General features: G+C 41.1%; 4 protein-coding genes across 6 annotated transcripts in view; all 4 read right to left on the bottom strand.

Moving 5' to 3' along the window:
• Positions 1-21,413, bottom strand: part of LOC307256488 (protocadherin gamma-C5-like) — a gene marked incomplete at its 5' end in the record, with an annotated part of 206,099 nt that overhangs the window by 123,013 nt on the left and 61,673 nt on the right. The window contains one exon of one of the 3 annotated variants that reach the window (XM_080035458.1): positions 7,368-9,788. The exons of the other annotated variants lie outside the window; for them this stretch is intronic. Within the exon in view, the coding sequence (XP_079891584.1) occupies positions 7,368-9,788 (2,421 nt within the window). Of the gene's footprint in view, positions 1-7,367; positions 9,789-21,413 lie in introns of those variants that run through there. 3 annotated transcript variants of the gene reach the window in all.
• On the bottom strand, positions 484-6,225 carry LOC307256599 (uncharacterized protein; the record flags this gene model as incomplete). Its single annotated transcript, XM_080035630.1, has 2 exons — positions 484-2,945; positions 3,780-6,225. 2 exons carry the CDS (start codon positions 6,223-6,225, stop codon positions 484-486), a joined length of 4,908 nt encoding a protein of 1,635 aa, XP_079891756.1.
• LOC307256598 (uncharacterized protein) lies at positions 10,232-16,850 on the bottom strand (the record flags this gene model as incomplete). The annotated part of the gene is made up of 3 exons (XM_080035629.1): positions 10,232-10,258; positions 10,915-13,377; positions 14,433-16,850. 3 exons carry the CDS (start codon positions 16,848-16,850, stop codon positions 10,232-10,234), a joined length of 4,908 nt encoding a protein of 1,635 aa, XP_079891755.1.
• On the bottom strand, positions 17,300-19,554 carry LOC307256597 (protocadherin gamma-A5-like; the record flags this gene model as incomplete). Its single annotated transcript, XM_080035628.1, has 2 exons — positions 17,300-17,326; positions 17,989-19,554. 2 exons carry the CDS (start codon positions 19,552-19,554, stop codon positions 17,300-17,302), a joined length of 1,593 nt encoding a protein of 530 aa, XP_079891754.1.

The following is a 21,413-nucleotide window of genomic DNA, read 5'->3' as shown; positions in this document are numbered from 1 at the left end:
AAATGAATGTATAAATATAATATAAATGTATAATATCATAGCCAGTTTTACAAAGAACCTGACGGTAAAACACCTAGGAGTGTAGATCGAAACAGCAAAACTGTCCTCAATTCATTAAAAAGGGAAAACCAGAAGTACTTCTGTTTTTTTGATAAGTGATCACGTTTTTTTTTGTCATTAATAACAACCAATGATGTAATCTTCCATAATCTGTATGGACTCATTCACCTAATAATATAAAGCCTTGAGTGTGTGAGCATGAATCTGTAACAATTCTGGCAAAGGATGGCACTATATATAGATTCTCACATTTTAATACAACCGTAGGCTCCTGCTACAAAGTGAGCAGTTAACAAAGGGCATTTCAGTTACAGTATAGTGGAGCTGTCCGTGAGTGGTGGTTCTAAAAAGGAATCGTGGGACCAAATAGCACCAACTGTTTAGCAAGACATATGAAAAATAACACACAGTTATAGGAGTAGATCAATATGTTATAAGCCTCACCTCTAGAGGAGAATCTGGTTCATCCAGGATGCTCTTTTCACACTGTATCCGCTGCATCGTCCCTGTAGTACTGGGGTCCATTATCAGCACGTTCTGACTACCACCTCTGCCGAACTTACAGTCACTCTTTCTGGAGTCATTCGTCCTGCACACCTCGTAGTTGTACACGTGTTGGAGAGTCCCTGTCCCTGTCCCTGTCCCCAAAGTGTCTGAGTAACGTGGTGGATAATATGGAATCACAGGGAGACTGGAGTGATACAGGATGCGAGACTGTCTCCATCTGTAGATTTTCACTGATATAATAACCACTAAACACGTGATGAAGAGGAAGGAAACTACAGCCAAAGCCAACACTAAGTAAAACGTCAGGTTGTCGTTGTACTCCTTGTCGTGTGTAAAGTCAGTGAACTCCGACAGCACTTCAGGGAAGCTGTCCGCCACCGCCACGTTAACAATGACTGTAGCTGAACGAGAGGGCTGCCCGTTGTCCTCCACTATAACAGTCAGTCTTTGTTTCACAACATCTTTATCATTGACTTGGCGGATAGTTCTTATTTCTCCATTCTGTAAGCCCACTTCAAACAGCGCCCTGTCTGTGGCTTTCTGCAGTTTATAGGAGAGCCATGCATTCTGTCCAGAGTCCACATCAACCGCCACCACTTTAGTGACCAGATAGCCCACATCTGCTGAACGAGGCACCATTTCAGCCACCAGAGAGCCACCAGTCTGGACTGGGTAAAGAACCTGAGGGGGGTTGTCGTTTTGATCTCGAATATTTAATTTAATGGTGGAATTACTGCTTAAAGGCGGGGAACCCCCATCCTGACCCCTTACACAAATATTTAAGGTTTTAATTTGCTCAAAGTCAAACGATCGAACTGCTTGTATATCCCCATTTTCTGCGTTAACCGATATATAATTGGATATGGGGTTACCATTTAACTGTGTATCAATAAGCAGATAAGACACGCGCGCGTTCTGCCCCGAGTCAGAGTCATGTGCTTTCACGGAAAAGACAGATACTCCTGGGGAGTTATTCTCCATGATATTAGCTTCATAATAACTCTGTTCAAATACGGGTGAATTATCATTGACGTCAGATATTCTAAGTGGTATTGTCTTGTTAGTAGAGAGTGGTGGGCTACCTTCATCTATAGCTGTGAAAGTGATATTGTAATCAGGCGTACGCTCCCTGTCAAGGGCCCCGTTTGTCACCAGAGTATAATAATTTTTCAAAGATGAGTGGATTGCAAAAGGGATATTGCCGTTAACTGAGCAGTCTACTTTGCCATTTTTACCGGAATCTAGATCTTTAACATGTATGATAGCCACTGTTGTTCCACTAGCAGAATCCTCAGCAATGGAACTAGAAAACGAAGTTAATGTTATGACAGGTGCGTTGTCATTTACATCCGTTACCTCAATAATCACGTTCGTTGATGTGCTTTGTCCACCTTGATCTTTGGCCTGCACACCAATCTCATATAGTTTATTCTCTTCATAATCAAGCATACCTGTTACAGTTAAATCGCCGCTGGTTTCATCCAGCTTAAATAGTTCTGCAACATTACTAGACATGCGATTAAAGTGATATGTAACACGGCCATTAATTCCTTCATCCGCATCTGTTGCACTCAGGCTCAACACTAAAGTTCCCTTTGGAACATTTTCTTTAACAGAAGCCTTGAAAATTGATTGCGTAAAAACCGGAGCATTGTCATTTGTGTCTCGCACTGTTACATGTATTTTTAGTGTCCCTGATCGCTGTGGTTCACCACCGTCCACAGCAGTTAGCGTGAGAAGCAGTGTCGCCTCCTTCTCGCGGTCTAACGCATTAGAGAGATACAGCTGTGCATATTTATGACCATTTGGGCTGGACAGCACCTTAATATTAAAATGCGTTGTTGGGTGTAGCGTATAGCCGTGTAAAGCGTTGATACCTACATCAAGGTCGGTTGCACTCTCTTGTAATAGTTCGGTGCCTGGAAGAGCAGATTCTAATATTTCCAAATTAACTTCTTTCTCATGAAACAAGGGTGCATTATCATTCACATCCAACACTTCCACTACAACGCTATGTAGTTGCATTGGATTAGTCAGAATCATTTCAAAATTCAAGCTACAGGGCGATGTCTGCCCGCAGAGCTGCTCTCTATCTATCCTTTCTCCCACGACAAGAATCCCTTTGTCTACATCCAGTCGAATATACTCGTTGCTATCACCACTCACAATGCGGGCACCGCCTGATTTCAGTCGTTTAGCGTCAATGCCTAAATCTTCAGCCACGTTTCCAACAAATGAACCCTTTCTCATCTCCTCTGGGACAGAGTAGCGTATCTGAGAGGCGGTAGCTTCTATGAGAATAACAAGGATGAAGGCCCGTACTTGCCATTTGACCGTGGTTTCACGGCTGACAAAAGGCATATTCCCGAAGCAATCCACTTGACTCCAAACAAAGTATGTTGCAAAAAGATGCCCGATTACCCCGTATCGTCCTTCAGTTGTTCGTGTTGTAATCCACAAGTTTACAACGAGCACATTAGTCTAAGACGCATCACTGAAAATGCAGACCGAATGTCCTGCTCTCCGTGGCACACTAACAGAAGCACTGGAGGTGTAGCTGTATTTCAAAAGCTCCACTTGTGCTTTGAAGACCAACAGCGGCCCTCAGAGTCCATTGTGAAAATAACAAGTCACAAAAGTAAATATTAATAGCATGATGCAAGTGTTTAGGAGCCTTATACTTTTTCTTTCAATGTGTACAGGTATAGTATATAATAGACAAAATAACATATACAAATAGATAAAATAGTATCAAATTGAAAAGATGATAAACACAAGGTAGTTTATAATGGATCGTTGGGAAATAATCAAATCTAGTGGAAGAGAACAATGTTGTCACGCCAGACATGTTATCTGCAAACACTCTTTCGTCGTACTATTGCATTTTTTTTCTACCACCCCAAAAAAAATAGCAGGGAGGAGAGAATCAATATATCATTTCTAATTACAACAACACAAAATAGACAACACAATAAAGAAGAGATTAGAGTTTGGCAAAACGTAACAGCACTAGACTGCGCATTTTTCTTACTAAATCACTTTCACACGAGGTTAAAGTCTCAACTCTGAAAGGAGCTGTCCAACACTAATGCTGCTGAACATAACCTCTGAGCAAGTGAGACGATTGAGCCCTCAAAAAGAAAAGAAGAAACAAGAAATATGTAAAATAGAAAAATAAACTGTTGTGAATGCATTTTAAAGTAATTAAGTACAATGTGTTAATAAACCCACCTCTAAAGGAGAGTCTGGTTCATCCAGGATGCTTTTTTCACACTGTATCCGCTGCATCGTCCCTGTAGAACTGGGGTCCATTATCAGCACGTTCTGACTACCAGCTATGCCGAACTTACAGTCACTCTTTCTGGAGTCATTCGTCCTGCACACCTCGTAGTTGTACACGTGTTGGAGAGTCCCTGTGCCTGTCCCCAAAGTGTCTGAGTAACGTGGTGGATAATATGGAATCACAGGGAGACTGGAGTGATACATGATGCGAGACTGTCTCCATCTGTAGATTTTCACTGATATAATAACCACTAAACACGTGATGAAGAGGAAGGAAACTACAGCCAAAGCCAACACTAAGTAAAAAGTCAGGTTGTCGTTGTACTCCTTGTCATGTGTAAAGTCATTGAACTCCGACAGCACTTCAGGGAAGCTGTCCGCCACCGCCACGTTAACAATGACTGTAGCTGAACGAGAGGGCTGCCCGTTGTCCTCCACTATAACAGTCAGTCTTTGTTTCACAACATCTTTATCATTGACTTGGCGGATAGTTCTTATTTCTCCATTCTGTAAGCCCACTTCAAACAGCGCCCTGTCTGTGGCTTTCTGCAGTTTATAGGAGAGCCAGGCATTCTGTCCAGAGTCCACATCAACAGCCACCACTTTAGTGACCAGATAGCCCACATCTGCTGAACGAGGCACCATTTCAGCCACCAGAGAGCCACCAGTCTGGACTGGGTACAGAACCTGAGGGGGGTTGTCGTTCTGGTCTTGTATCATTATTTTAACTGTAGCCACTGAACTAAGAGGAGGGGATCCAGCATCACGAGCAGTTACGTTAAATTCAAAATATTTTATCTGCTCATAATCAAACGACCTCACTGCATGAATGACACCATTTTCTGAATTTACTGACACTAAGGAAGACACAGCTACACCATTAATCTGTCTGTCCTCCACAAAATAGGAAACTCGAGCGTTTTGGCCCGAGTCTGCATCACTAGCACTGAGCGCAAACACAGAAAATCCAGGAGAGTTGTTTTCGGGTATAGTTTTACTATATTCTGATTCGTCGAATTTAGGTGGGCTGTCATTCATGTCTGAAACTTTTACATTGATGTTTTTACTGCTAGACAGAGGTGGAGAGCCTTGGTCAGAGACAGTTATGGTGATATTATACTCAGGAGTAATTTCCCTATCTAAGAAGTCTTCGGTTACTATGGTATAATATCCTGTTAAAGAAGACTCGAATTTGAAAGGCACATCAGAGTTAATTGAGCACTTGACAACACCGTTTCCTTCTGAGTCTTCGTCATCAACGTTAACAACAGCTATAGTTGTACCTGGGGGAGAGTCCTCGGATATCGAGTTAGAGAACGACATCAGCTGTATTGTAGGGATGTTGTCATTCTCGTCAATTATTTGAATAATCACTTTACACGTATCTGTATATCCCCCGTGGTCACTAGCCTGAACGTTTAATTGATGAGTCTTAGATTTTTCAAAATCCAATCTACCTGAAACTTTAATCTCCCCAGTTTTAACATTTACTTCAAAAAGCTGCTTCGCTTCTCTGGTGACATGCGGGATTGAAAAAGTTACTTCACCATTCACACCTTTATCTGCATCCCTAGCACTCACAGTGGTTACAACTGTTCCTTCAGCAGAATTCTCCTTGACATCAGCTTTATAAACAGGCTGGCTACACACTGGCGCATTATCGTTAGCATCTAGCACAGTGATATGAATGCGCACTGTCCCTGATCTATGTGGCTCCCCTCCATCTGAAGCAATCAGCACGAGTGCGTGAGTCTCCTCTTTCTCTCGGTCTAACGGGATTTGTAAAACAATTTCGATGAATTTCACTCCATCGGGCTGGCTCTGTACTTCCAATTTGAAATGATCCGAGGGTTTAAGCGTGTATTTCTGGATATCATTAATACCAACATCGGGGTCGTCTGCTCTAACCAACGAGAAGCGAGTCCCTGATGCAGCATTTTCAGCTATTTTCAAACTGATATCATCCTTTGGAAAAGACGGGCTGTTATCGTTTATGTCTATAACCTCCACTGTTACACGATAAAGCTGGATTGGATTCTCTAAAATGACCTCGAAACTGAAGCTACAGGGCGTCGTCTTTTCACACAGTTCTTCGCGGTCGATTCGTTCTTTAATAACAAGAGTGCCTTTGTCTCGGTTTAAATCAACGTACTGGCGACTTCCTTTTGTAATGATACGAGCTTTACCTGATATGAGCCTCGCGATATCCAAACCTAAATCTCTAGCAATGTTTCCAACAAAAGATCCTTCTGCCTGCTCCTCCGGTACAGAATACCGAGCCTGTCCAGTCACTGGGCTCAGCATGAAAAGACAAAGAATGACAAGCAGCGCTTGCCATCGGCCTTTTCGAGCGGTGATCCACATACAAGCCATCATCCACGGGTAGAACGCATTTATCACTTCCAATGTAAAACTGATCAAGTAAAATCCACAAACTGAAAAAGTAATGGTATTTTCTGCTGAGAAATTCTGCGAGAAAGGCCACACAGTAAGCCTCAACGAGCCAGACTGTCTTCTTTCCAAGCAGGAAAACACTGATATGAATTAAAGGGGTGGACCACTGCACTGCTCATTTAGGCAGTTTGTCTGTGATCTAACAGCGGCGCTCAGAGCCCATCCACGGTAATGAATATGCTGTGCACTTTAAGAGAAACAGTTTTAATGCTATGTTCAAATTTGATGGATATAGTTTTAATTTAATTATTATTTAAAATCGATACATTTTTAGCAGAGGAGGAGTATTAATGACAACTATGGCTGTACTATGTCTGATGGGTACGCAACACATTTTCAAGTTATGCATGACGGGAAGGGTGTGAAAAGTGCCAAAAATGACTACAAATAAAAATAATAAGAATCCTTTGCATTTCAATAGGGCTTCGCACCGCTCGGTGCTCGGGCCCTAAAATTAAAATGAAAAAAATAGCACTAGGCTATATCTGAAGTGCAGAGGGCAACGAAAAAATATAAAAGAGAAACAGTGATTTTTGATCACAACTTTTTTAGATGTCAACCATTATCTTTTTTCACTGAAAACTGTGCATGCCTAATATATTTTTCTTGACGAAACATATTTACTGTTTTATAAAACTTATCTCGAAAATATTATCAAATAAAAAATGTGTGAACCTGGTTGTGATAAGAAATGCAAAACAATTGTTGATGCACGTTGTTGTTTAAATGTACATTTCGAGGATCATTTTAGGATATGTACCTGACAAAAAAAAAGAAAAAAAAAGAAACAGGTTACAGTAGGTGTAATTCTATATTAAACTATCAGCTTGCCAAGTTTGTTCAATAATGCTACTTGTTTTTCCCTTATTTGTTTCCCTTTCTAAACAAAACGTAAATAAAGTTACGTTAAGAAATGGGCATCTGCAGTTCCAGCACCATGGACAGCGACACAAAGGCCTTATCGACAGCTGCCGTGCATGTGGACTTTAGTGTAAATGATTCAAAGTGAAAAAACACCAAAAAGAGGACAACATGGAGATCGAGATATTAAAAACAACACTCACCAAAGTTGACATTTGAGAACAGTTGCCTGACAGTTGATTGTCCACGTGCGGCATATCGGTGTCAGCTCCATCCACACTTACTAAAGTTTGACTTATCGGTTGCATGTATTTCATGTCACTCTTTCTGGAGTCATTCGTCCTGCACACCTCGTAGTTGTACACGTGTTGGAGAGTCCCTGTCCCTGTCCCCAAAGTGTCTGAGTAACGTGGTGGATAATATGGAATCACAGGGAGACTGGAGTGATACAGGATGCGAGACTGTCTCCATCTGTAGAGTTTCACTGATATAATAACCACTAAACACGTGATGAAGAGGAAGGAAACTACAGCCAAAGCCAACACTAAGTAAAAAGTCAGGTTGTCGTTGTACTCCTTGTCGTGTGTAAAGTCAGTGAACTCCGACAGCACTTCAGGGAAGCTGTCCGCCACCGCCACGTTAACAATGACTGTAGATGAACGAGAGGGCTGCCCGTTGTCCTGCACTATAACAGTCAGTCTTTGTTTCACAACATCTTTATCATTGACTTGGCGGATAGTTCTTATTTCTCCATTCTGTAAGCCCACTTCAAACAGCGCCCTGTCTGTGGCTTTCTGCAGTTTATAGGAGAGCCAGGCATTCTGTCCAGAGTCCATATCAACAGCCACCACTTTAGTGACCAGATAGCCCACATCTGCTGAACGAGGCACCATTTCAGCCACCAGAGAGCCACCAGTCTGGACTGGGTACAGAACCTGAGGGGGGTTGTCGTTCTGGTCTTGTATCATTATTTTAACTGTAGCCACTGAACTAAGAGGAGGGGATCCAGCATCACGAGCAGTTACGTTAAATTCAAAAGATTTTATCTGCTCATAATCAAACGACCTCACTGCATGAATGACACCATTTTCAGAATTTACTGACACTAAGGAAGACACAGCTACACCATTAATATGTTTGTCCTCCACAAAGTAAGAAACTCGAGCGTTTTGGCCCGAGTCTGCATCACTAGCACTGAGCGCAAACACAGAAAATCCAGGAGAGTTGTTTTCGGGTATAGTTTTACTATATTCTGATTCGTCGAATTTAGGTGGGCTGTCATTCACGTCAGTGACTTTAACATTGATGTTTTTACTGCTAGACAGAGGTGGGGAGCCTTGGTCAGAGACAGTTATGGTGATATTATACTCAGGAGTACTTTCCCTATCTAAGAAGTCTTCGGTTACTATGGTATAATATCCTCTTAGAGAAGACTCGAATTTGAAAGGCACATCAGAGTTTATGGAGCACTTGACTACACCGTTTCCTTCTGAGTCCTCGTCATCTACGTTAACAACAGCTATAGTTGTACCTGGGGGAGAGTCCTCGGATATTGAGTTAGACAACGACATCAGCTGTATTGTAGGGACGTTGTCATTCTCGTCTATTAATTGAATAATGACTTTACATGTATCTGTATATCCCCCGTGGTCACTAGCCTGAATGTTTAATTGATAGGTCTTTGATTTTTCAAAATCTAGTCTACCAGCAACTTTAATTTCTCCAGTTTTAACATTTAGATCAAAAAGTTGCTTTGCCTCCTTTGCAACATGAGGGATAGAAAACGTTACTTCACCATAATGTCCTTTATCTGCGTCCTTTGCACTCACAGTGGTTACTACTGTTCCTTCAGCAGAGTTCTCCTTGACATCAGCTTTATAAACAGGCTGGCTACACACTGGCGCATTATCGTTAGCATCTAGCACAGTGATATGAATGCGCACTGTCCCTGATCTATGTGGCTCCCCTCCATCTGAAGCAATCAGCACGAGTGCGTGAGTCTCCTCTTTCTCTCGGTCTAACGGGTTTTGTAAAACCATTTCGATGAATTTCCCTCCATCGGGCTGGCTCTGTACTTCCAATTTGAAATGTTCAGAGGGTTTAAGCGTGTATTTCTGAATATCATTAATACCAACATCGGTGTCGTCTGCAGTAACCAAAGAGAAGCGAGTCCCAGATGCAACACTTTCAACAATTTTCAAAGTGATTTCATCCTTTGGAAAAGACGGACTGTTATCGTTTATGTCTATAACCTCCACTGTTACACGATAAAGCTGGATTGGATTTTCTAAAATGACCTCGAAACTGAAGCTACAGGGCGTCGTCTTTTCACACAGTTCTTCGCGGTCGATTTGCTCTTTAATAACAAGAGTGCCTTTGTCTCGGTTTAAATCAACGTACTGGCGACTTCCTTTTGTAATGATACGAGCTTTACCTGATATGAGCCTTGCGACATCCAATCCTAAATCTCTAGCAATGTTTCCAACGAAAGACCCTTCTGCCTGCTCCTCCGGTACAGAATACCGAGCCTGTCCAGTCACTGAGCTCAGCATGAAAAGACAAAGAATGACAAGCAGCGCTTGCCATCGGCCTATTCTAGCGGTTATCCTCATAGAAGCCATCATACATCCATGGGTAACGCAGTATTCACTTCCAATGGAAAACTGATCAAGTAAAATCCACAAACTGAAAAAGTAATGGTATTTTCTGCTGAGAAATTCTGCGATAAAGGCAACATCAACGATCCAGACCGTCTTCTTTCCAAGCAGGAAAACACTGATATATATTAAAGGGGTGGACCACTGCACTGCTTATTCAGGCAGTTTGTCTGTGATCTAACAGCGGCGCTCAGAGCCCATCCACGGTAATGAATATGCTGTGCACTTTAAGAGAACCAGTTTTAATGCTATGTACAAATTTGATGGATATCGTTTTTATTTTTTTGTCATTTAAATCGACACATTTTTAGCTGAGGAGTATAAATGAAAACTATGGCTGTACAATGAATTGAACCTTATAGCCTATCACGTGTTTTTTTCTCATTTCCATCCAATGTATTCTGTCAAGATCACGACTGACACATTATTGAGAACCACTGATGACAGATAAACAGAACAATTTAGAGAGTTTAAAAAACAAAAACAAAAAATAAAATGAAATAAATAGTAGTAGGCTATATCTGAAGTGCAATGGGCAACGAAAAAAATATAAGGGAAATAGTGATTTTGGTCACAAAGTTTTTAGATGTCAACCACTATCTTTTTTTCACGGAAAACTGTGCATGCCTATTCTTTTTTCTTACCGAAACATATTTATTGTTTTATAAAACTTATCTCGAGAATATAATTAAAATAAAAAGAATAGTGAACCTGGTTGTGATAATAAATGCTGAAGACGTGTTGATGCACGTTGTTTTTTAAATGTGCATTTTAAGGATAATTTTAATATGGATATATTTTTATATAAAAAAAATAAACAGGTTACAGTAGGTGTAATTCTATAATAAACTATCAGTTAGCCAAGTTTGTTCAATAATGCTAGTGGTTTTTCCCTTATTTATTCCCTTTCAAAACAAAAGGTAAATAAAGTTACGTTAAGAAAAGGGCTTCTGCAGTTCCAGCACCATGGACAGCGACACAAAGGCCTTATCGACAGCTGCCGTGCATTTGGACTTTAGTGTAAATGATTCAAAGTGAACAAATACCAAAAAGAGGACAACATGGAGATCGAGATATTAAAAACGACACTCACCAAAGTTGACATTTGAGAACAGTTGCCTGACAGTTGATTGTCCACGTGCGGCATATCGGTGTCAGCTCCATCCACACTTACTAAAGTTTGACTTATCGGTTGCATGTATTTCATGTCAGTCTTTCTGGAGTCATTCGTCCTGCACACCTCGTAGTTGTATACGTGTTGGAGAGTCCCTGTCCCTGTCCCCAAAGTGTCTGAGTAACGTGGTGGATAATATGGAATCACAGGGAGACTGGAGTGATACAGGATGCGAGACTGTCTCCATCTGTAGATTTTCACTGATATAATAACCACTAAACAAGTGATGAAGAGGAAGGAAACTACAGCCAAAGCCAACACTAAGTAAAAAGTCAGGTTGTCGTTGTACTCCTTGTCGTGTGTAAAGTCAGTGAACTCCGACAGCACTTCAGGGAAGCTGTCCGCCACCGCCACGTTAACAATGACTGTAGCTGAACGAGAGGGCTGCCCGTTGTCCTGCACTATAACAGTCAGTCTTTGTTTCACAACATCTTTATCATTGACTTGGCGGATAGTTCTTATTTCTCCATTCTGTAAGCCCACTTCAAACAGCGCCCTGTCTGTGGCTTTCTGCAGTTTATAGGAGAGCCAGGCATTCTGTCCAGAGTCCACATCAACAGCCACCACTTTAGTGACCAGATAGCCCACATCTGCTGAACGAGGCACCATTTCAGCCACCAGAGAGCCACCAGTCTGGACTGGGTACAGAACCTGAGGGGGGTTGTCGTTCTGGTCCTGGATCAGTATTCTAACTGTAGCCACTGAACTAAGAGGAGGGGATCCAGCATCACGAGCAGTTACGTTAAATTCAAAATATTTTATCTGCTCATAATCAAACGACCTCACTGCATGAATGACACCATTTTCAGAATTCACTGACACTAAGGAAGACACAGCGACACCATTAATATGTTTGTCCTCCACAAAGTAAGAAACTCGAGCGTTTTGGCCCGAGTCTGCATCTCTAGCACTGAGCGCAAACACAGAAAATCCAGGAGAGTTGTTTTCGGGTATAGTTTTACTATATTCTGATTCGTCGAATTTAGGTGGGCTGTCATTCACGTCTGAAACTTTTACATTAATATTTTTACTGCTGGACAGAGGTGGGGAGCCTTGGTCAGAGACAGTTATGGTGATATTATACTCAGGAGTACTTTCCCTATCTAAGAAGTCTTCGGTTAATATAGTATAATATCCTGTTAGAGAAGACTCGATTTTGAAAGGCACATCAGAGTTAATGGAGCACTTGACAACACCGTTTCCATCCGAGTCTTCGTCATCAACGTTAACAACAGCTATAGTTGTACCTGGGGGAGAGTCCTCGGATATCGAGTTAGAGAACGACATGAGCTGTATTGTAGGGACGTTATCATTCTCGTCAATCATTTGAATAATAACTTTACACGTATCTGAATATCCCCCTTGGTCACTAGCCTGAACATTTAATTGATACGTCTTAGATTTTTCAAAATCTAGTCTACCTGTAACTTTAATCTCTCCAGTTTTAACATTTACATCAAAAAGCTGCTTCGCTTCTCTGGCGACATGAGGAAATGAAAAAGTGACTTCACCATTGACTCCTTTATCTGCATCCTTTGCGCTCACAGTGGTTACAACTGTTCCTTCAGGAGAATTCTCCTTGACATCGGCTTTATAAACAGGCTGGCTACATATTGGCGCATTATCATTAATATCTATCACAGTGATATGAATGCGCACCGTCCCTGATCTATGTGGCTCCCCTCCATCTGAAGCAATCAGCACGAGTGCGTGAGTCTCCTCTTTCTCTCGGTCTAACGGGTTTTGTAAAACCATTTCGATAAATTGCCCTCCATCAGGCTGGCTCTGTACTTCCAATTTGAAGTGATCCGAGGGTTTAAGCGTGTATTTCTGAATATCATTAATACCAACATCGGGGTCGTCCGCACTCACCAAAGTGAAGCGAGTCCCTGATGCAGAATTTTCTGCTATTTTCAAACTGATCTCATCCTTTGGAAAGGACGGGCTGTTATCGTTTATGTCTATAACCTCCACTGTTACACGATAAAGCTGGATTGGATTTTCTAAAATGACCTCGAAACTGAAGCTACAGGGCGTCGTCTTTTCACACAGTTCTTCGCGGTCGATTTGCTCTTTAATAACAAGAGTGCCTTTGTCTCGGTTTAAATCAACGTACTGGCGACTTCCTTTTGTAATGATACGAGCTTTACCTGATATGAGCCTCGCGACATCCAAACCTAAATCTCTAGCAATGTTTCCAACAAAAGATCCTTCTGCCTGCTCCTCTGGTATAGAATACCGAGCCTGTGCAGTCACTGAGCTCAGCATGAAAAGACAAAGAATGACAAGCAGCGCTTGCCATCGGCCTCTTCTAGCGGTTATCCACATACAAGGCATCATACATCCACGGATAGAAACGCAGTAATCCCTTTCAATGAAAAACTGATCAAGTAAAATCCACAAACTGAAAAGGTAATGGTTCTTTCTGCTGAGAAATTCTGCGATAAAGGCAACATCAACGATCCAGACCGTCTTCTTTCCAAGCAGGAAAACACTGATATATATTAAAGGGGTGGACCACTGCACTGCTTATTCAGGCAGTTTGTCTGTGATCTAACAGCGGCGCTCAGAGCCCATCCACGGTAATGAATATGCTGTGCACTTTAAGAGAACCAGTTTTAATGCTATGTACAAATTTGATGGATATAGTTTTTATTTTATTGTCATTTAAATCGACACATTTTTAGCTGAGGAGTATAAATGAAAACTATGGCTGTACAATGAAATGAACCTATCACGTGTTTGTTCTCATTTCCATTCAATGTATTCTGTCAAGATCACGACTGACACATTATTGAGAACCACTGATGACAGAGTAACAGAAACATTTAGAGAGTTTAAAAAACAAAAACAAAAAATAAAATGAAATAAATAGTAGTAGGCTATATCTGAAGTGCAATGGGCAACGAAAAAATATAAGAGAAATAGTGATTTTGGTCACAAAGTTTTTAGATGTCAACCACTATCTTTTTTTCACGGAAAACTGTGCATGCCTATTCTTTTTTTTACCGAAACATATTTATTGTTTTATAAAACTTATCTCGAGAATATCATTAAAATAAAAAGAATATTGAACCTGGTTGTGATAAGAAATGCTGAAGAAGTGTTGATGCACGTTGTTGTTTAAATGTAACTTTTGAGGATCATTTTAATATGGATATGTCTCTGACGAAAAATAAATAAATAAACAGGTTACAGTATGTGTAATTCTATATTAAACTATCAGTTAGTCAAGTTTGTTCAATAATGCTTTCAAAACAAAAGGTAAATAAAGTTACGTTAAGAAAAGGGCATCTGCAGTTCCAGAACCATGGACAGCGACACACAGGCCTTATCGACAGCTGCCGTGCATGTGGACTTTAGTGTAAATGATTCAAAGTGCACAAAAACCAGAAAGAGGACAACATGGAGATCGAGATATTAAAAACAACACTCACCAAAGTTGACATTTGAGAACAGTTGCCTGACAGTTGATTTTCCCCGAGCGGTGTATCGGTGTCAGCTCCATCCACACTTACTAAAGTTTGACTTATCGGTTGCATGTATTTCATGTCACTCTTTCTGGAGTCATTCGTCCTGCACACCTCGTAATTGTACACGTGTTGGAAAGTCCCTGTCCCTGTCCCCAAAGTGTCTGAGTAACGTGGTGGATAATATGGAATCACAGGGAGACTGGAGTGATACAGGATGCGAGACTGTCTCCATCTGTAGATTTTCACTGATATAATAACCACTAAACACGTGATGAAGAGGAAGGAAACTACAGCCAAAGCCAACACTAAGTAAAAAGTCAGGTTTTCGTTGTACTCCTTGTCGTATGTAAAGTCAGTGAACTCCGACAGCACTTCAGGGAAGCTGTCCGCCACCGCCACGTTAACAATGACTGTAGATGAACGAGAGGGCTGCCCGTTGTCCTCCACTATAACAGTCAGTCTTTGTTTCACAACATCTTTATCATTGACTTGGCGGATAGTTCTTATTTCTCCATTCTGTAAGCCCACTTCAAACAGTGCCCTGTCTGTGGCTTTCTGCAGTTTATAGGAGAGCCAGGCATTCTGTCCAGAGTCCACATCAACAGCCACCACTTTAGTGACCAGATAGCCCACATCTGCTGAACGAGGCACCATTTCAGCCACCAGAGAGCCACCAGTCTGGACTGGGTACAGAACCTGAGGGGGGTTGTCGTTCTGGTCTTGTATCATTATTTTAACTGTAGCCACTGAACTAAGAGGAGGGGATCCAGCATCACGAGCAGTTACGTTAAATTCAAAAGATTTTATCTGCTCATAATCAAACGACCTCACTGCATGAATGACACCATTTTCGGAATTTACTGACACTAAGGAAGACACAGCGACACCATTAATATGTTTGTCCTCCACAAAGTAAGAAACTCGAGCGTTTTGGCCCGAGTCTGCATCTCTAGCACTGAGCGCAAACACAGACAATCCAGGAGAGTTGTTTTCGGGTATAGTTTTACTATATTCTGATTCGTCGAATTTAGGTGGACTATCATTCACGTCAGTGACTTTAACATTGATGTTTTTACTGCTAGACAGAGGTGGGGAGCCTTGGTCAGAGACAGTTATGGTTATATTATACTCAGGAATATTCTCTCTATCTAAGAAGTCTTCGGTTACTATGGTATAATATCCTGTTAGAGAAGACTCGAATTTGAAGGGCACATCAGAGTTAATTGAGCACTTGACAACACCGTTTCCTTCTGAGTCTTCGTCATCAACGTTAACAACAGCTATAGTTGTACCTGGGGGAGAGTCCTCGGATATCGAGTTAGAAAACGACATCAGCTGTATTGTAGGGACGTTGTCATTCTCGTCAATTATTTGAATAATAACTTTACACGTATCTGAATATCCCCCGTGATCACTAGCCTGAACGTTTAATTGATAAGTCTTAGATTTTTCAAAATCCAGTCTACCTGCAACTTTAATCTCTCCAGTTTTAACGTTTACTTCAAAAAGCTGCTTCGCTTCTCTGGCGACATGTGCTATGGAATAAGTTACGTCACCATTGACTCCTTTATCTGCGTCCTTTGCACTCACAGTTGTTACAACCGTTCCTTCAGCAGAATTCTCCTTTAAATCAGCTTTATAAACAGGCTGGCTACATATTGGCGCATTATCGTTAGAATCTAGCACAGCGATATGAATGCGCACTGTCCCTGATCTATGTGGCTCCCCTCCATCTGAAGCAATCAGCACGAGTGCATGAGTCTCCTCTTTCTCTCTGTCTAACGGGTTTTGTAAAACCATTTCGATAGATTTCCCTCCATCAGGCTGGCTCTGTATTTCCAATTTGAAATGATCTGAAGGTTTAAGCGTGTATTTCTGAATATCATTAATACCAACATCTGAGTCGTCGGCACTCTCCAGTGAGAAGCGAGTCCCTGATGCAACACTTTCGGCAATTTTCAAATGCATTTCATCCCTTGGAAAAGACGGGCTGTTATCGTTTATGTCAATTACCTCCACTGTTACACGATAAAGCTGGATTGGATTTTCTAAAATGACCTCGAAACTGAAGCTACAGGGCGTCGTCTTTCCACACAGTTCTTCGCGGTCGATTTGCTCTTTAATAACAAGAGTGCCTTTGTCTCGGTTTAAATCAACGTACTGGCGACTTCCTTTTGTAATGATACGAGCTTTACCTGATATGAGCCTCGCGACATCCAAACCTAAATCTCTAGCAATGTTTCCAACAAAAGATCCTTCTGCCTGCTCCTCTGGTATAGAATACCGAGCCTGTCCAGTCACTGGGCTCAGCATGAAAAGACAAAGAATGACAAGCAGCGCTTGCCATCGGCTTCTTCTAGCGGTTATCCACATACAAGGCATCATACATCCACGGATAGAAACGCAGTAATCCCTTTCAATGGAAAACTGATCAAGTAAAATCCACAAACTGAAAAGGTAATGGTTCTTTCTGCTGAGAAATTCTGCGATAAAGGCAACATCAACGATCCAGACCGTCTTCTTTCCAAGCAGGAAAACACTGATATATATTAAAGGGGTGGACCACTGCACTGCTTATTCAGGCAGTTTGTCTGTGATCTAACAGCGGCGCTCAGAGCCCATCCACGGTAATGAATATGCTGTGCACTTTAAGAGAACCAGTTTTAATGCTATGTACAAATTTGATGGATATAGTTGTTATTTTATTGTCATTTAAATCGACACATTTTTAGCTGAGGAGTATGAATGAAAACTATGGCTGTACAATGAATTGAACCTTATAGCCTATCACGTGTTTTTTTCCCATTTCCATTCAATGTATTCTGTCAAGATCACGACTGACACATTATTGAGAACCACTGATGACAGATAAACAGAACAATTTAGAGAGTTTAAAAAACAAAAACAAAAAATAAAATGAAATAAATAGTAGTAGGCTATATCTGAAGTGCAATGGGCAACGAAAAAAATATAAGGGAAATAGTGATTTTGGTCACAAAGTTTTTAGATGTCAACCACTATCTTTTTTTCACGGAAAACTGTGCATGCCTATTCTTTTTTTCTTACCGAAACATATTTATTGTTTCATAAAACTTATCTCGAGAATATCATTAAAATAAAAAGAATATTGAACCTGGTTGTGATAAGAAATGCTGAAGAAGTGTTGATGCACGTTGTTGTTTAAATGTAACTTTTGAGGATAATTTTAATATGGATATGTCTCTGACGAAAAATAAATAAATAAACAAGTTACAGTATGTGTAATTCTATATTAAACTATCAGTTAGCCAAGTTTGTTCAATAATGCTAGTGGTTTTTCCCTTATTTATTCCCTTTCAAAACAAAAGGTAAATAAAGTTACGTTAAGAAAAGGGCATTTGCAGTTCCAGAACCATGGACAGCGACATAAAGGCCTCATCGACAGCTGCCGTACATATGGACTTTAGTGTAAATGATTCAAAGTGAACAAAAACCAGAAAGAGGACAACATGGAAATCGAGATATTAAAAACAACACTCACCAAAGTTGACATTTGAGAACAGTTGCCTGACAGTTGATTGTCCACGTGCGGCATATCGGTGTCAGCTCCATCCACACTTACTAAAGTTTGACTTATCGGTTGCATGTATTTCATGTCACTCTTTCTGGAGTCATTCGTCCTGCACACCTCGTAGTTGTACACGTGTTGGAGAGTCCCTGTCCCTGTCCCCAAAGTGTCTGAGTAACGTGGTGGATAATATGGAATCACAGGGAGACTGGAGTGATACAGTATGCGAGACTGTCTCCATCTGTAGATTTTCACTGATATAATAACCACTAAACACGTGATGAAGAGGAAGGAAACTACAGCCAAAGCCAACACTAAGTAAAAAGTCAGGTTGTCGTTGTACTCCTTGTCGTGTGTAAAGTCAGTGAACTCCGACAGCACTTCAGGGAAGCTGTCCGCCACCGCCACGTTAACAATGACTGTAGCTGAACGAGAGGGCTGCCCGTTGTCCTCCACTATAACAGTCAGTCTTTGTTTCACAACATCTTTATCATTGACTTGGCGGATAGTTCTTATTTCTCCTTTTTGTAAGCCCACTTCAAACAGCGCCCTGTCTGTGGCTTTCTGCAGTTTATATGAGAGCCAGGCATTCTGTCCAGAGTCCACATCAACAGCCACCACTTTAGTGACCAGATAGCCCACATCTGCTGAACGAGGCACCATTTCAGCCACCAGAGAGCCACCAGTCTGGACTGGGTACAGAACCTGAGGGGGGTTGTCGTTTTGATCTCGAATATTTAATTTAATGGTGGAATTACTGCTTAAAGGCGGGGAACCCCCATCCTGACCCCTTACACAAATATTTAAGGTTTTAATTTGCTCAAAGTCAAATGATCGAACTGCTTGTATATCCCCATTTTCTGCGTTAACCGATATGTAATTGGATATTGGGTTACCATTAAACTGTGTATCAATAAGCAGATAAGACACGCGCGCGTTCTGCCCCGAGTCAGAGTCATGTGCTTTCACGGAAAAGACAGATACTCCTGGGGAGTTATTCTCCATGATATTAGCTTCATAATAACTATGTTCAAATACGGGGGAATTATCATTGACGTCAGATATTCTAAGTGGTATTGTCTTGTTAGTAGAGAGTGGTGGGCTACCTTCATCCATAGCCGTGAAAGTTATATTGTAATCAGGCGTACGCTCCCTGTCAAGGGGCCCGTTTGTCACCAGAGTATAATAATTTTTCAAAGATGAGTGGATTGCAAAAGGGATTTTGCCGTTAACTGAGCAGTCTACTTTGCCATTTTTACCGGAATCTAGATCTTTAACATTTATGATAGCCACTGTCGTTCCACTAGCAGAATCCTCAGCAATGGCACTAGAAGACGAGGTTAGTGTAATTAGAGGTGCGTTGTCATTTACATCTGTCACCTCAATTATCACTTTCGTTGATGTGCTTTGTCCACCTTGATCTTTTGCCTGCACACCAATCTCATATAGTTTATTCTCTTCATAATCAAGAATACCGTTTACAGTTAAATCGCCGCTGGTTTCATCCAGATTAAATAGTTCTGCAACATTACTAGACATGCAATTAAAGTGATATGTAACACGGCCATTCATTCCTTCATCCGCATCTGTTGCACTCAGGCTCAACACTAAAGTTCCCTTTGGAACATTTTCTTTAACAGAAGCCTTGAAAATTGATTGCGTAAAAACCGGAGCATTGTCATTTGTGTCTCGCACTGTTACATGTATTTTTAGTGTCCCTGATCGCTGTGGTTCACCACCGTCCACAGCAGTTAGCGTGAGAAGCAGCGTCGCCTCTTTCTCGCGGTCTAACGCATTAGAGAGATACAGCTGTGCATATTTATGACCATTTGGGCTGGACAGCACCTTAATATTAAAATGCGTTGTTGGATGTAGCGTATAGCCATGTAAAGCGTTGATGTCCACGTCAGGGTCGGTGGCACTCTCTTCAAATATTTCGGTTCCTGGAAGAGCAGATTCTAATATTTCCAAATTAACTTCTTTCTCATGAAACACGGGTGCATTATCATTCACATCCAACACTTCCACTACAACGCTATGTAGTTGCATTGGATTAGTCAGAATCATTTCAAAATTCAAGCTACATTGTGATGTCTGCCCGCAGAGCTGCTCTCTATCTATCCTTTCTCCCACGACAAGAATCCCTTTGTCTACATCCAGTCGAATATACTCGTTGCTATCACCGCTCACAATGCGGGCACCGCCTGATTTCAGTCGTTTAGCGTCAATGCCTAAATCTTCAGCCACGTTTCCAACAAATGAACCCTTTCTCATCTCCTCTGGGACAGAGTAACGTATCTGCACTCAAAAAAGTGAACTCAGTGAGCTGTTGAATTTAATTAATGTTTTTATGTCAAATTTAATTAACATGTCTGTGTTGGCTTTTAAAACGTAACCCACTTCAGTTGGTTTCACTTAAATGTAAGACTTCTTAAAACCAAAGAATGCCAGTTGAGTAAATACAAAGTAACAGTTTTGAGTAAATCGCACAATCAAGACTGAACACACAACAATTGTCCTAGATGTGTTGCCGTAGGCCAGCATTGCGCATGCTCGTGAACGTGGACATCGGGAGCAAGAAATTCAAACGTCGCCATCTTGACTACAGAGTACAGACGCATGGCAAGCACCAAGAGAGTTGTACTGAACAGCCATCTAAAAATCCTCATAAGTTTGAAATTACCTTTAAATGCAACATGTTTTCTTTCTGCAGTTAGGGAAGCAAGGCAGTGTGAAAAAGGATTTACCTTTTCTGTTTTTTGGTAAACAATTCTCATTGCTGGGTCCATAATCTCCAATGTGTTGTGTCTCTATGTAGAAGTTGTTGACAATATATAATCAGGTGAAGTACGTTTTGTCAACCAGTTAAGTAAAACAAAGTACAGTGGTTCCCACACTTACATATATGTAAGTTAAGTTGGAACTACAATGTGAGGTTAAGTTAGTCTTGCTTAATAAAGTTGAGTCATATTAACGTAAGTGGGTTAAGTCAGTAGAATGATTATCTTTGTTGGTATTACTCAACACAGTTAATTAAGGCAAATGTAGCCATGTTATGTTGAATGTACTTAACCTAGTTAAGTTGGTTGCACACAAGTGAGTTGATTCCATTTTAATCATAATTTTCAAATATATCTAACTTAACTCAGTTGTGTGGAAAACGTTGACATAACTGTATTAAGTAAATTCAACAACTTATTTTTTTGAGTGTGAGAGGCGGTCGCTTCTATGAGAATAACAAGGATGAAGGCCCGTACTTGCCATTTGACCGTGGTTTCACGGCTGATAAAAGTCATATTCCCGAAGCAATCCACTTGACTCCACACAAAGTATGTTGCAAAAAAATGCCCGATTACCCCGTATCGTCCTTCAGTTGTTCGTGTTGTAATCCACAAGTT

This window comes from Ammodytes marinus (assembly GCF_949987685.1).
Source record: "Ammodytes marinus genome assembly, chromosome: 10".
Lineage (NCBI taxonomy): Eukaryota > Metazoa > Chordata > Actinopteri > Uranoscopiformes > Ammodytidae > Ammodytes > Ammodytes marinus.
The sequence above is the reverse complement of the archived record's forward strand: the minus strand, read 5'-3'. Positions and strand labels throughout refer to the sequence as shown.